At 50.4% G+C, this 15,770-nt stretch overlaps 1 protein-coding gene across 5 annotated transcripts in view; it reads right to left on the bottom strand.

The window, feature by feature from the left end:
* The window catches only part of RAB30 (RAB30, member RAS oncogene family), a 112,287-nt gene that overhangs the window by 23,276 nt on the left and 73,241 nt on the right, over nt 1-15,770 (bottom strand). For 4 of the 5 annotated variants that reach the window (XM_050942706.1, XM_050942687.1, XM_050942666.1 and 1 more), the window contains 2 exons: nt 6,966-7,066; nt 4,636-4,719 (listed from right to left, as the gene is read on the bottom strand). In XM_050942706.1, the coding sequence (XP_050798663.1) occupies nt 4,636-4,719; nt 6,966-7,058 (177 nt within the window). In that variant the 5' untranslated portion in view covers nt 7,059-7,066. Of the gene's footprint in view, nt 1-4,635; nt 4,720-6,965; nt 7,067-7,355; nt 7,436-15,770 lie in introns of all 5 variants that reach the window. The other variant, XM_050942677.1, reaches the window with a different exon arrangement.

Genomic DNA, 15,770 nt, shown 5'->3' with positions numbered 1-15,770 from the left:
CTTGAAATAAGGGTTGACTGTGTGTGTGTGTGTGTGTGTGTGTGTGTGTGTGTGTGTGTGTGTGTGTGTGTGTGTGTGTGGTGTGTTCTAGCTAGCTATCTAATCACACACACACACACACACACACACACACACTCTCTAATTCAAGTGTTTCAGGTGACCTTATCTAGATAGGCTGGGCTGTGTCTGCTTTGTACAGATTCTTGGCCTACAAGTCGTCTACACTGTACAATGGTGGCATACTACTACTTAGGGCTGGTCTACATTAAGGATATTTGCACCAGTGTACCAAACTGGTATAAAAGCAAGGATTGTGTCAGTGTCACCCAATCCAGGGTGCAAAAACCCCTAATGCAGGCAAGACCTTAGTACATAATGCTTTCTCTCCTGCTGCTCCCTCTCCGGCTTCAAAGCACTGTGCACAACATTGAGTTAACCCTTGTGGTAACACACTTGTTATGGTAAGTAAGTATCATCCCTATTTACAGATGGAAAAATGGAGACAGAAAGGGATAGGCACTTGATCAAGGCCACAAAATGGAGGCGTCACTAGAGCCAGAATTAGCACCCTGGTGATTGCTGCTTCTCAAGCCTGTGCTCAGATCATATTTTGCTACCATCAGCTGCTTAGTATTTACTAAAGAACCTCCACAAGATACAGGTTTGCACCAGCACCTCACTGACAACCTTCAGGGTGACTTTCCAGTATAAAAAGAAGTTGGAAGAGAGAAACAGGAAACTCCCAAGTTAGAGAAGAATGCGTCCAAGATTTTCAAAAACTGTTGTCTAAAACTAGGCTCCTACATCAAGGGTGGGCAAACTACGGCCTGCGGGCCAGATCCAGCCCCTTAGGGCTTTGGATCCGGCCAACAGGATTGCCCCCTGGGGCGCCATGGGCCCCTGCCACTCTCAGAAGTGGCCAGCACCACGTCCCTGTGGCCCCTGGGCGGGGGGGCAGAGGGCTCCATGCGTTGCCCTCGCCTCCAGGCACCATCCCCCACAGCTCCCATTGCCCGGGAACGGGGAACTGCAGACAATGGGAGCTTCAGGGGAGGTACTGGAGGCATGGCAAGGGCAGAGCATGAGGAACCCCCAGCCCCCCTTATCCCCCAGGGGCTGCAGTGCTTCCCTGGGCTCAGTGCGTGGGGCAGGGGCAGGCATGCAGGGAGCATGCCCTGGCCCTGGTGCATGCTGCTGCCACTCAGAGCTGCCTTAGGAGCCTGAACGCTGGAGCCCGAACCCCTCCTGCACCCCATCCCCCAATTCCCTGCCCTAAGCCCCCTGCCTGCACCTCGCACCCCTCCAGCACCCCAACCCCCTGCCCTAAGCCCCTTCATACACCCTGCACCTCTCCTGCACCCCAGCCCCCTGCCCTGAACTTCCTGCTGCACCCTGCAGCCCATGCACCCCAACCTCCTGCCCTGAGTCCCTTGCCTGCACCTTGTACCCCAACCCCCTGCTCTGAGCCCCCTCGTACACCGCGCACCCCTCCTGCACCGCAGCCCCCTGCCCTGAACTCCCTGCTGCACCCTGCACCCCAACCCCCTGCCCTGAGCTCCCTGGTGCACCCTGCACACAATTCCCTACCCTGAACCCCCTCGTACACCCCGCAACCCTCCTGCACCCCAACCCCCTGCCCTGAACTCCCTTCTGCACCCTGCACCCCGTGCACCCCAGCCTCCTGCCCTGAGTCCCTTGCCTGCACCTTGCACTCCAACCCCCTGTTCTAAGCCCCCTCGTACAACCTGCACTCCTCCTGCACCGCAGCCCCCTACCCTGAACTCCCTGCTGCACCCTGCACCCCAGCTCCCTGCCCTGAGCTCCCTGGTGCACCCTGCACACAATTCCCTGCCCTGAACCCCCTCGTACACCCCGCAACCCTCCTGCACCCCAACCCCCTGCCCTGAACTCCCTGCTGCACCCTGCACCATGTGCACCCCAACCCTCTGCCTGAGCTCCCTGCTGCACCCTGCACCCCAATCCCCTGCCCTGAACACCCTGCTGTACTCTGCACCCCTCCTGCACCCCAACCCCCTGCCCTGAGCCCCCTGCCACACCCCACACCCCTCCTGTACCCCAACCCCCTTCCCTGAGCCCCCCTGCAAGATACCCGCACCTCTCCTCTGTCCCACTCCCATGCCCTGAGCCCCTTCCTGCACACTACACCCCCTCCCAGACCCCAAGACCCTGCCCCGGCCCTGCATACAATTTCCGTACCCAGATATGACCCTCGGCCCAAAAAGTTTGCCCACCCCTGTCCTACATCCGTAAGTGGTATGATTTTCAAGAGAGCTAAGCAGCCAGCATTTCCATTTAAAGCAGGCCATTTATTTAGATGCCGAAATATTGCATGAGCAGCCTAACATCAGACTCCCACTTTAAGAAAATCTTGGCCTGGAATTGTCTTTGGGAAAATTAAAGTGGAAAGAAAACCCCTCTTTCTGTCCGGTCTGCAAATAACTCCTTCCCATACGTTATCTTGCCAAAAAGTTTATGTCCCTTCCAATGCAGCCAAGGTCAGTGAGTGCTGAGCTTATTGACACAGAAGTACAAGCTACATGAGTAAGAGCTGCCTGGTGCTCCCTCCCCAAGTATATCAATTGATTTTTCGGATCAACACGCCTGTGGATTTCCATTTTTTCCTTCACCTTCTATGAACAAAGAGTCTATCGGCCCCACTCATGACTTCCGTCTCTCTCTAAGAGGATGCATGTACATTTATACAGCACCCCTATAAAGAACCTAAATCACAAATTATACACGTAGACCACCACTGGCCTGCAGCCACTCATAGTTTGAGGGTAGGAATGAACACACCTCCACATGACAGGCGGGTAATGGGAAAATGGGGGGAAATGCCCTTCTTTCTAAAAAGTGCCATGAGAACTGTAATCCCTCTACAGAGCAGACAGGACATCAAGGCAAAAACTTTTTAAACTAAGGAGGGAAGGATGGTCTTGTGGTTGATGGACTGCATGGGACTTCAGAGATCCGGGCTCAAATCCCAGCTGTGCCACAGACTGACTGTGTGACCTTGGGAAAAGTCATTTAGTCTTTTTGCAATTCCATTTCCAGTTTATAAAATCAAGATGAAGGGTGAAAGAAAGGAAGTAGTATCATCTGGAGAGACTGTAAGCTCCTACTGCAGAGACTGTCTCTTACTACAGATTTGTACAAGCCCTAGCACAATGGGGCTGGGGACTCTAGACACTCCTATAATTAAAAAAAAGTCAATCATTAGGTGTCAATCCCTATTTAAGCAAACTATAGCCTGATTTTCTCAGACAAGCTGAGGACCTCATGGGAGCTGCAGGTTCTCAGAATATCGGATAAAAAATCCGGCCACTTTTCATCATCTAAATAGATTTAAGTACCTGACTTCAGATACCCACATTTGAAAACATTGCCTTGTGTGTTTAATCCACACAGCCAGTAATTTGCACCACCTTGGCTCCCTCATCTGAGTACCCAGTAGACTACCAGAAGGGAGAGAAGAGAAATCAACTATATTTTTTCATTTCTGTCTGAGCTTGTACTAATATAGCAGGGAACTGAACTCTAGGAAAACTTCAAGGGTCACCCGAAACCTTCACAACATTGGAGCTGGAGGTATTTCTAGGGCCCTTCAGTCCTGCAGAACTCCACAAGCCTGCAGGTCCACACCTGTCAACCTCAAGAGCTCTGCAGGGGCAGCACTGCAATGACTACAGCTGGGGGGAGGGGGGGGAAGAGTGCATACCACATCTGAATTAACAGGAGTTCAGTAAATGGAGGTTGAACTGAAATAATTCTTTGCATTTCCATAAACCCTAATACGCAAGCACTGTGTAAATATGGATGGAGTTTTGCAACACCCTTCTTCAAAGGTGCACTATTATTATCCTCACAGATGAGGCAGGGAGTTGGGGTGTGGGAGGGGGTCAGGAGTGCGGGCTCTGGGCTGGGGCAGAGGGTTGGGGTGCGGGGGGGGTGTGTGTGGCAGAAGGGCAGTGCTTACTTCGGGCAGCGCAGTTCCCAAAGTGACCGGCATACGCACGCCTCTGACACTGGCTCCTAGGCGGGGAGGGCCGGGGATCTCCGCGCACCACTGCCCACAGGTGCTGCCCCCACAGCTCCCACTGGCTGCAGTTCCTGGCCAATGGGAGCTGTGGAGTCGGCGCTCAGGGCGGGGGCAGTGTGTGGAGACACCCCCCCACCACCGGCTGCAGGGACATGCCGGCTGCTTCCTCTGTGCCATGCCGCTCCCGGGAGCGAGGCAGAGAGTGCAAGAAGCCGCCTTAGCCCTGCTGCTAGCACATCTCTGTGCGCCCCTTGGGGTGGGTGGGTGGGAGCAGCAGCAGGTCTCCGGGTGCTGCTCAGAGTGGGAGCAGCACGTGGAGCCGCCTCCCCACCACCAAGGGCGCACAGAGATGTGCCAGCAGCCAGACGCTTCTGGGAGCAGTGTGGGGCCACTGTCCATGGCATTCAGGCAGCCTGCCTGCCTGAGCCCTGCTGTGTCACTGGGTTGTCAGATGATATTTGTCCTGCATTTTGGGGGCCCTCCTGTCTGTCGTTGGGGGCCCTGTGCCACCGCACAGTGTGTTTCATGAGTAAATGCGCTCCTGAACACAACGAAGCAAGTTGGTAGTTTCCTACCTTCACTTTTTCACCTTTTATCTCCACAGTCTTAATCATAAAGTCAACTCCGATAGTGGCTCCTTGACCTGGTGGGAAAAGCCCCTACAAAGAAAGCAGTTTGGTTAAAGCAGATTCTGCAGTAAGATAAGAAAGAAGATTTCACCAGCTGATGAACCCCCACCAGGTTTTTGTTCCATCCTTCTTCCTCTTTAATTCTATTCCCCTCTCCCCAAACAGTTCTTTTCCATCAGAGAGAAGTAGCAATAGATGGGGAAACAACTCAGAGTGATTTGATCACAGTCTGTAAGTACCTACACAGGGGATAAATATTTAATAATGGGCTCTTCAGCCTAGCAGAGAACGGACTAACACAATCCAATGCCTGGAAGTTGAAGCTAGACAAATTCAACCTGAAAATATTGTGCAACTTTTTAACAATGAGGATAATTAGCATTGGAACAATATCAAAGGTTGTGGTGGATTCTCCATCATTGGCAGTTTTTAAATCATGGCTGGATGGGGTTTTTTTAAAGATATGCTGAAGGAATTATTTTGCGGGAGCTCTAAGGCCCATGCTATACAGGAGGTCAGACTGGCCTGAGAATCTATGATCTAGGAATTCAGAGAGACCTCTGTGCCACAGGAGATGCAATCAGTTGTTCTGATGCCCTAACTAATGGAGGACTGGACTCTCCCTCACACTCCATACACAAATCTCCATCAGAGTGCACTGGGAATCCAATGGATGGAGTGGCAGCAAAATCAACTCTTACGTTATTTGGGACAAAAGAACAACTGATCATGTTTCTTGTTGTACAAAGGTCTCTCCAGTTCAACTCCAGTTGTTTTCCATAGAGTAAGGAACGTGACAACTTGACTTGTGAGGCAGGGAGGGGGAGGGCAGAATAGAGGAAAAGGAGATTGAGAAAGAGGAGGAGGAAAAGAAAAAAGAACTATAGATGTTTACACCCTCCTCTGAGGCATCTGGTATTGACTGATGTCAGAGACGGGGGACTGGACTAGATCCGCCATTCAGCTCATTCACCATGTCAATTTCTCAGTTCCTAGGAGCCAGTGGTGGCAAAAGCTTCAGAAGCATTCATTAGAAGAGAACATTCTGTCATCACCGCTTTCCATTCCCCCAGCGCTGTCCTGCAACTCTGTGAAAGCCACTTTCCAAGCGATACTCTCGCATGCTTGTACAAAGGTTTGTGTGAGTGAACGAACAGACAGCGGCTATCCTGACAGTAGCAACATCAAAAGATTTCAACTTCTGTTTCGTGGTACTATCATATAAATAATAAATAAAACAATAATAGCTTTTCAATTATTGGTTTCTAGGCCTGTAGAACTACACAAAGCCACATTGATTTCTAGCCTCTGCGACCACCAGCAGCAAGCCAAAGCTTGGAAAGCAGCAGAATTGGCTGCAGATTTTACAGTTTAGCCCTAGTGCTGCCCGCTATTTGCTTGCAGCTGGAGAGGGAGGAAAAGAGTGAGTTTAAGATTTCCAGAGACTTATTTTTAAAACCAATCACAGGGGAAAAAAAGTGCTGAGACTTTAAAGTAAAACTTGCCCAGAAACCACAGCTTGTGTTACATACAATATCATGCAAACTTCCCCTTAACCTCGGTTACAGAAATCCTACTCCTCCTTTTCCCCACTATCATTGCACGGAAAAGGAAATCAGCCCCAACACTTGTGATTTCTTAAACTTCTGCAAGGCAAGCAGGGACTTACCCAACCCCCATTTCTATTTTAAGGATTTAGCTGTATGGGTCACAGAAGACAACAAAAGCAGGGGGTTGAGAGGTTTGCTGAGCAATATATGGGCTCATCTCTCCACCCCCCTTTTTTAAGTCGTCATTAAATAGCCTTTACAACGCTTGCAAAGCTTAATTTTTAAAGGGCGTATGAAGGAAGGTGCTGCACTGAAAACCCCAGACACTGAATTTCTCTATCCAGACAGCAGTATGAAAGCTTCCCAGCCGTCTGCAGGGTTCAGGGTCGGAGAGCGATGGAATGCAGCAAGAGGGTACTTCAGTCTTGGTGACCCAAATCATGCCTATCGATAGTCTCCTCGTTTTTCTCTCAGCTAGATCTGCCAACAAGGGGGCTAGTTTTGGAGGACATAACCCCTTGCAGGTACACTTACAGCACCAGGACTTGTTCTGGGGATGTTGGTATCACAACAAAGTGCTTTAGCTGATCTGTGTTGTGGGCGTGCACCTCAGTTCCAAGTTATTTTAGAGACAGCTACTCCTTCAAACGGATTTACGCACACAAACCAAAAACCGCCCCAATACGCATCGAAGCATTTTCCCCATTAAGAGAAGAAACATCCTACCTGAGTGAAGCGTCGGACCAAGCAGGTTTTCCCCACGCCAGCGTTGCCAATTAAAACAATTTTGAACAGAAAATCATAATCTTCCATACTCATTTACACAGCTGCAAGGGAAAGCGAAATATAAATCAGCCAAAAGGGAAGCATCAGCTGAGGTTCAAGCAGCTGGTAAGAGTGCTAGCTCTGCATTGTCGCTTTACTCTCAGGAGCCGGCATGTGATGTTCCTGCAGGGCACCACTAACAAATCAATGCAGTTTTCAGAGTCCCTTGCGACAACTGTTTAGTTACTGGTGAACTTTACTCCTCCAAATACTCAGGACAAAGGTCATTACAGAGTTTGCACTGCTGATAAGATAAAGGAATTGCACTTATAACGGTGAGAGGGCTCCTACCTTCCTGACACAGAGGCATTTCGCATGCCCACAAACCTGACCACAAGCCTGCAGAACCAATTCAACCTTTGCCATCCTGCCTGGCAAAAAAAAAAAAAAAAATCTGTTGTAAAAAGATGACTGAGTGTGGACTTTAACTCCATTCTGTGGGGTCCTCAGTGTTCAGGCTGCCAATTGTACTGAATTACAGATGGTGGTTTACGGACCTGCCTTGCTCAGTTTCCGTAAGGAGCCTTACACACACTACTACGTAAGCCTCGGAGAGACAGGCCCTAGGTTTCATTAAACCTTTTGCTTCCAATGCATCTGGTTTGGGCTAAGCCACTAGTTTTCTCTTTCAAAAGAGAACACATTAATATTCATATTCTGATAACTGGGCCTCATTGTGCCAGGTACTGTGCAGACCGATGGCACAGGAGACATCCCTGCCCCAGGGAGGGCACAATCTGCATCTGGCAGGATGTAACAAGTGGATGAAAAGGAAAAAAAATTGGGGAATGCAGGGAGGTGGAGGGGGTTAGTAAATAGGAAAGTGAACTAACAATAAAATGAACAGGGTTTGGCATAAAGCCAAAATCTTAGCTCACCTCCTGCCTAAGGAATGCCAGGAGGTAGCAACTCGGTGGCACTATGGCTGAGGAAAGATTTTAAAAGAGGGTTTTAAAAACAGGTGAAAGGCTTATTATTTTTGTCAAGGAGTTTGCCCATGCACAGGGGACGGCGTGGGAATCAACAGAGAAGCTGACAATCAAGCCTGCCCTCATTGGCAAGGTGAAAGCAAGGCTGATGGCCTAATAAGCAGAGACAGCCTTGGCTAAATGGGGAAAGGCCTTCTACGTATCCTTAAACTGTATTTGGTGGGGTAGGAGGAGGAACCAGTGGAGGGATGCAAAGAGGAAGGTGATGTGGTCAGAGTAATGAGACAAGAAGATGATCCTTGCGCCTAGTTTTTCAGTAGACAATAAGGTTGGCATCAAGGCCAGCAGAGGAGGAGATTACAGCAGTCAGGGCACGAGATGAAGGGTTGAACAAGAATCTTGGGAATCTGGACAGGTGGAAGAGCTTGACTACTAGAAACATTATGCAGGTAGAAATAGCAACGTTTGGATATGGCCTGGATGGGTGGACCCAGGGGAAGGGCTGAGTCAAAAAACAAATGCAGTATGAGCAACACAAGCCTCTCCCCATCAGCCTGCCACTATGCCTCCAACCCACCAGGAAGGAACAGCCCTGAGATTATCATTTGTGTTGCAGCAGCACCTGGGAACCCCCCAACCACTGCTCAGGGCCCCTTTGTGCAAGGTGTTGAACAAAAAAGATGGTCCCAGCCTCAAAGAGTTTACAACCCAAATATAAGACAAAAGACAACAGGCAGACACAACAGACAAGGGCACAACAAGTTAACAATGAGACAACACTGGTCTGCGTGATAGGCACTGGTCACAGCACAAGGGCTGCCCAACCACTGTGGAGTTTTTGGTAGGCATGACAGAAAAGGAGCCAAGAGGCCAGTTCAGCTGCTGCGTCTAGTTAATCCTTGGCCTTTCTACCAAGCCTACAAAACAGCAGGTGTCAACAGTTAGTGACTAATGGGAAGGTGATTTGTGTGACATACACAAGTGGTCAAGATGAACTGGACTGATTCATTTAATATACAACTCATTTTGCCAGGGCCAAACAGCATCAGTTGGCAGTAACTTGCTAATAGATCTGCTGTGACTATGCTCAGGTCTGGTGGATGGTCGCTTGAGTCTACCCTGCACAAGGGCCAAGAAGAGTGTAACAAGCTCCATGATGTCCTTCCATCCCCATCTTCACAGCGTGAGAACTTGGAACAGCAGAGAATCTTGTCCCTTTAAATCTTTTTTTTTTTTTTATGTTTTGTGGAACTATGCAAGTGTTACACACCTGGTAACAAACAACAGTATATCGGTCTACACCGCTCCCTCGTCACACAAACGCTGAGGTTTCCCAGGTGGAAGGTACCACTCCGTCACCCTCCCTGGGTCACTTCCTACCAGTATCTGCACTGAGGTCTCCCACAAGGCTTCGGATGCTCTGTGGTGCTGGTCACCTCCTGTGGCTCCTCCGGTCGCAGGGGTTGAAGCGGGCCCAGGGAGACACTGGTTCCCAGAGCAGTCAGGGGCTGTGGCTGGTCCTCTGCAGGAGCTTCCAAGACAGGTCCTTCCCCTGCAGCCTCCAGCCCAGAATGAGCTGGGCTCCCTCCCTTTATGCTGCTAGAGCATTTGGAGCATACCCAGTCCTGCCTGGAAGGCGGGACTTCTGCTGTCAATAATATGGGCTTAACCCTGTCTGGGCTAAGCTGACCTCGTGACACACCCTCCCACTTACGAAGAGCCTCTGAGGGTGGTCCGTCTTCTCTTTCTCCCCTCCCAATCTAGAAAAAAAAATCCACATTAACGTGGGTCTTACCCGGACAATGAAACAGGCAGAAGTCGTAGGGGTTGGAGTGAGAGGTACCAGCACATAATCTAGGGGTTCATGTCCTTCATGTTGTGTATCTACCTGAGAGGAGCATGGTCTGTGATTAATTTGAAGGTGTTCCCCAGCAGGTAATTGTGTAAGGCATCAATAGCCCATTTCACAGCCAGGGCCTTTTCTCTATTGTTGAGTAGTGTTGTTCCTGAGGAAATAATTTGCAACTCAGGTACAGTACTGGAGGTTCTTCCCCCTCCAGCTCCTGGGAGAGTATGGCCCCAAAGTCCACCTCTAGGTGTCTGTTTGGAGTATGAACTCCTTTGAAAAGTCAGGGTTTTGTAGGACACATTCCTGTGTCAGTCACTGTTTCAGAGTCTTGAAGGCCTCATCGCACTGGTCAGACCATCACACCTGTCGCGACTGAGAGTTCTTTGTCAGGTCCAAAATGGAGGCGGCTATAGTCACGAAGTCTGGTACAAAACAGCGATAGTACCCAGCCAGTCCCAAAAATTGGCTTACGTTTCTTAAACTTGGGCATGGGTGTATCCATAAGGGCTTGTACCTTATTAATTAGGGGGCGCAATTTCCCTCCCCCTATTACGTACCCAAGGTATGTCACCTCTTCCTGCCCGAGATGGCACTTCACCGGGTTGGCTGGCTTCCCTAAGAGCCTGGAACACCCCAGCAAGGTGTTGTAGGGTGTCCTCCCAGTTACTACTATAGATTACAATGTCATCTATATAGCCTGCCGCACACTGATCACGAGGCAGCAAGATCTTATTCATCAGCTGCTGAAAAGTAGCTGCAGCCCCATGTAGCCCCAATGTGGAAGAGTGGAACAGAACGAATGGCATCAGAAAGGCCATTCTCTCCCCCTCCCCCCGAGAGTTTGGTGTTAGGGGGATGTGCCAGTACCCTTTGTTTAAATCTAGGGTTGACAAACACCTCACTCGCCAGAGTTGTTCAATGAGTTCTTCTATATGGAGCATTGTGTGCACATCAAACCAGGAGATAGCATTGACCTTCCGGAAATCGATACAGAATTAAGTTGGGACTAGAACGATTGGGCTTCGCCATTCACTCTTCAATTCCTTGACCACCCCCATCTCAAGCATTGTATCCAGTTCCTGTGGTACTGCAGCCCACATCTTCCAGGGCAGCGGTCTGTTGTTGTCCTTCACTCTCTGACTGGGTGTTGTCGCAATGTGATGGCTCATAAGGTTGGTTCATCCCAGGCAGGTTGATAGAACTTCATGGAAGTCCCTTATGAGACGCCGTATTTGTTCCTGCTGTGCAGGGGTGAGGCCTTCCCCAAGCATAGCTGGTTTTGGATCCGGGGATTCCCCCATTAGGAGTTCAAGTTCTAGGTCCGGGGTTGATGGGGCAATGAACAAGGACTCCCTGGCCTTCAAAAGATTCATGTGGTATGTACAGGTCTCTCTCCGTCCTCCTGGCAGCCAGACTTCATAATCTACTAGTCCAACCCGCTGGGTCACCTCATAAGACGCCTGCCATTTGGCCAGGAGCTTTGACTCTGTGGAGGGCAACAAGAGCAACAAGCAATCCCCCCGCATCAGAACTTTGCACCTTGGTTCCTCTGTTATAGAGCCATTCTTGCATCTTTTGGGCCCACATCAGATTCTCTTGGGCGAAAGCACCTAGGGCCCAGAGCCGCTCTCGGAGGCGTAGCACATACGGGGTGGTCCCGAGTACCCATGTCTCTTGTACCTCCCAGTCTTCTCTCAGGAGGTCAAGGATCCCTCTGGGTTGCCTGCCATACAAGAGTTCAAAGAGGGAGAACCTGGTTGACATTTGGGGTACCTCCCTTATAGCGAACAGCAGGGCTGGCAATAGTGCATCCCAATGGCTGGGGTTCTCCTCCACAAATTTCCGCAACATGCACTTCAGGATACCGCTAAAGAGCTCCACTAGACCGTCCGTTTGTAGGTGGTAGACTGACATCTGGAGGGTCCATATATTCAGGAGGCAGCACAGCTCTGCTATCAGTTTAGAAGATATGTTCGTGCCCTGGTCAGTCAGGATCTCTGGAGGTATCCCGACCCTAGCAAAGACTTTCACGAGTTCGGCAGCAATCACAGGCGCCGTGGCTGCTCGAAGGGGGACAGCTTCAGGATAACATGTCGTGTAGTCCACAATCACCAAAATAAATTGATTCTCTGTCTTACTTCTTTATGGGGGGCCAATTAGGTCCATCCCGATGCGTTCAAGGGTATGCTGACCACTGGCAGGAGTATTAGGGGTGCCCGGGGTACACCTTTCAGCCTGGTCCACTGACATCTGGGCAAGATGCACAATAGCTTCGGACCTCTTGGTGAATGCCAGGCCAAAATAAATAAATAAATAAATGGCAGGCCACCCTCTGGAGAGTCTTTTTCCGCCTCAGGTGTCCTGCCCAGGGGTTTGCATGGGCTAACTGTAGGAGGCTTTGTTGCAACCTACAGGGGACCAACAGATGATGGAGCGGCTCAGGTGGTTCCTGTACCACCCAATATAGGTGATCCCACCAGATCTCAAATCGGGGCCCCGTGGAAGTCTCAAAGGTGTGTCCACCACAAACCTGGGGTGGTGGCCTGCTCCCAGGCACTACTGAGGGTCAGGTCCTCTCTCTGCTACTGTACAAAATCTACATCTCGTTCCAGTTCTTCCCTGGACAGGTACATTGTGGTGCGAGGGTTGGCAGGTGCCTTCTTAGCCATAGATGTTTCATCCACAGGGTCTGCCTCCATTGTGTGTCCAAGTAGTCCCTTCCATGGAGGCCTAGCCCCTTCTGCTCATGGGGCAGGCAGCTGATACTTCCAGAGGATCTCCCTGAATTCCGGCCAGTCTCACCCCAGCACAATGGGGTAGGCCAATCTGGGGACCATGCCCACATGGAGGACTTCCTCCCGGTGGCAAATCTCAATCCTCACCGAGGCCGTAGGATAAGGACGGATATCCCCATGGACACATTGTAAGTGCATCTGTTCACCAGAGGGTTTAAGGTCAGGGACCAGCCCCTCCTGTATGAGGGTCTGGCTACATCCTGAGTCCACAAGGGCTTTTGTGAGGGTCTCTTCGACCTGTACAAGGACCAAGAACTTTCCCAGACTTCTTATCCGAGCTCTTTGGCCAGTGACCCAGACTTGCTCATAGCTCAAGTCCATGAATGGACATTCCTGCCAAAAATGCCTCTCTTGGCCACGTTCCCAGCAGCGATTTCGGGCTTCCAGGGGACTGGGGCCTTCTTTTGGCGAGCTTGGTCCCTCTTGTGGGTGCCGATCATTTTGAATCAGAGTTCGGGCAACCTGGTGTCTGGGTTTGGGGCTGGGGAGCTTAGTGAGTGTGGAGCAGGCGATGGACGAGGGTTCCCAGCCTCTGCTCCCCGTGGGTTTCCCTTGCCTGGCCCATCCCTTCTGCTCACGTTTCCAGATCCCCGGGTTGGTGCCTCGGCACCCCTCGGACGCCAGATAGTTCTAGCGCCACCATCTCTGCCACCTGGGGCCCAGTCAAACCTTCTGGGTCCAACCATCTCCAACAGTGGTCCTGCACCCATTGGGCCACGGCCCGTAGTCGAGCCCCACCAAAGTCTCTCTGGATCCTGTCCCTGTGGATGCTGGGGCGCCCGGCGGGCATAATAGAGTTGCCACCTGCTGGACCAGGCGTTCTTGTTGTACTTGTTGCTGGGCAGCCAACTCATGAAGGAGTTGCTGCTGTTGTTCCTGATGCTGGGTCATCTGCTGCTGCTGGCCATCAGCTACATCATCTGAGCCTGTTGCTGCCGCTGCTGAGCCCCCTGCTCTTGCTGACTCTCCAGCATCCACTTTAGAAGCTTCTCAGTATCCATCTTGGACAGCAGTGGGGCTCCTGTACCCTAGATTCCTTCCCCTGGACCTTTCAGCAGGTCCTGGTCAATGCCCACATTCTCCACCATCTGTGGTGGTCTATGCTCCCCCCCCACCAAATCACACCAACAGAGGGTAGAGGGCGGAAGCACATTGCCTACGAGTCCACTCCCGGGCTTTCCAGATGACCAGCTCTGGGTCTAAAGTCCAAAAACACAGGTGATGGCCCCTAGGATCGGGGCAGCACGGCCGAGCATCCTGAGGTCAACAGAGCCACCCTTGGGGTGCAAGGCAGCATGGCCTAGCAGCCAGAGTTCAATGAGGGGGCACCCATCAAGGGGTGTGGCAGCCCCAGGAGGGGACCCAGGCCCACCCGACTCCACCAGGCCCTGACCCAGGGCCCTAACAGTGGCGGAGCAATTTGCCACTGACTAAGCGGGGGTGGGTAGCGGGGGGGGAGGAACATATTGAGGTTTCCCGGATGGGAGGTACCATTCTGTCACACTCCCGCGTTGAGGTCTCCCACAAGGCTTCGGATGCTCCGTGGTCTGTGGTGCTGGCCTCTTCCTGTGGCTCCTCCCCCCACAGGGGTCGAAGTGGGCCCAGGGAGGCTCTGTTCCCAGAGCAGTCAGGGGCTGTGGCTAATCCTCCGCAGGAGCTTCCCAGACAGGTTCTTCCCCTGCAGCCTCCAGCCCAAAATAAGCTGGGCTTACTCCCTTTATACTGCTAGAGCATTTGGAGCATGGCCAGTCCTGCCTGGGGTGTGGGACTTCCATTACCAATAACATGGGCTTAACCCTGTCTGGGCTAGTGCTGAGTAAGCAGACCCTGTCACAAACAGCAACGGTACCAAGAAAAACTGACATCCCTCTTAAAATTAAATGTGTGACACCACTGTTAAAATGTTTCATGCTTCATGACTTGCCCAAGCTAGAAAACTTTGGTGAACCAATGCAAGTTCTTTACAGACCAGTAAAAACTTCCTTAGCACTGGTTCTGGAACAGAGATCCCTGTGGTCCTTCAAAACCTGGGATATATTTCATCTGGTCACATGACTCCCATTGCCAGTTCCCTGAAGTCATCCAACATTCAAATTTATCTTCTCAGGAAACTTCAAGATAAACTTGTTTGTAGCTTTCTCATATTTACATTTATGAATGCTAAACAGCTCAGGCATACCCTAGAGTTATGTCTGATCCTCTTTGTTAGACTCCAAGACTAATCGTATGAGATAGTGACCCAAAACTGAAACAAGACAAGCCAGTTGCCAAAGCCATAAACAAACAAAACAAGGAGATTAAATACCAGAACTAAAACTAAACAAAGGGTGTGAATAAGCAAGGATGGAACGAGCAAGAAATACAGAATAAATAACATGGGCTGAGCAAGACATGAGGAGTTAAAAATCTCGGCCTTCTCCCAGTTTATTAAACCATTTCTCTCTTCATTCATTTCCCACTTGTAAAAATCAGAAGGCACCTCGAGGCTTCCCAGTGTGTCCTAAATTCAACTTGGCTAACTTTTAGGCCCTATGTGGAATTTTCTGAAGTGCCTCAATGAGTTAGAAGCACAAGTTTTGTTAAGAAAACAAGTCAACGGGATTTGTACTCCTAACTCACTTAGGTCAGGTCTATACACAGTTTTGTACCATATAAATATGTTGGCATGGGAATGATTTACCAGAATAGTTATACTCATACAACCCCTAGTGTGTACACAGTTATACTGAGGTAAAATACTGGTATAGTTTAATCTCGTGCCCTTAGAGGTGTAAGAATACCAGTCCAAGCACCTTTATAGCAGTATAGCTGCAGCCACACTAGAGAAGTTGTACCATTTCAACAATACTGGTCTAGTTAAAGTAGTACAGCAGCTTTTGTGCCAAGGCAAGACCTTAAGTAATCCCAGCCCCCACAACCTGCAATGAGCTCTGAATGCAGACTTCTGCACCAAGTCTCACTGAAGTCAGCGGGGTTTCCATGGTATGGGGTTTCACCTGCACAGAACTCCTTGCAGGACTTGGGTCTTCGATTATGAACTCTTGGCATTATATAGAAACACAGTGCACAGATCCTAAAACTGTCAGTACAGGACTAATCAAAAAGTTACATTACTCTTACACAGTTTTCTTGC

This window comes from Gopherus flavomarginatus, chromosome 1 (genome assembly GCF_025201925.1).
Source record: "Gopherus flavomarginatus isolate rGopFla2 chromosome 1, rGopFla2.mat.asm, whole genome shotgun sequence".
NCBI classification, from domain to species: Eukaryota; Metazoa; Chordata; order Testudines; family Testudinidae; genus Gopherus; species Gopherus flavomarginatus.
The sequence above is the reverse complement of the archived record's forward strand: the minus strand, read 5'-3'. Positions and strand labels throughout refer to the sequence as shown.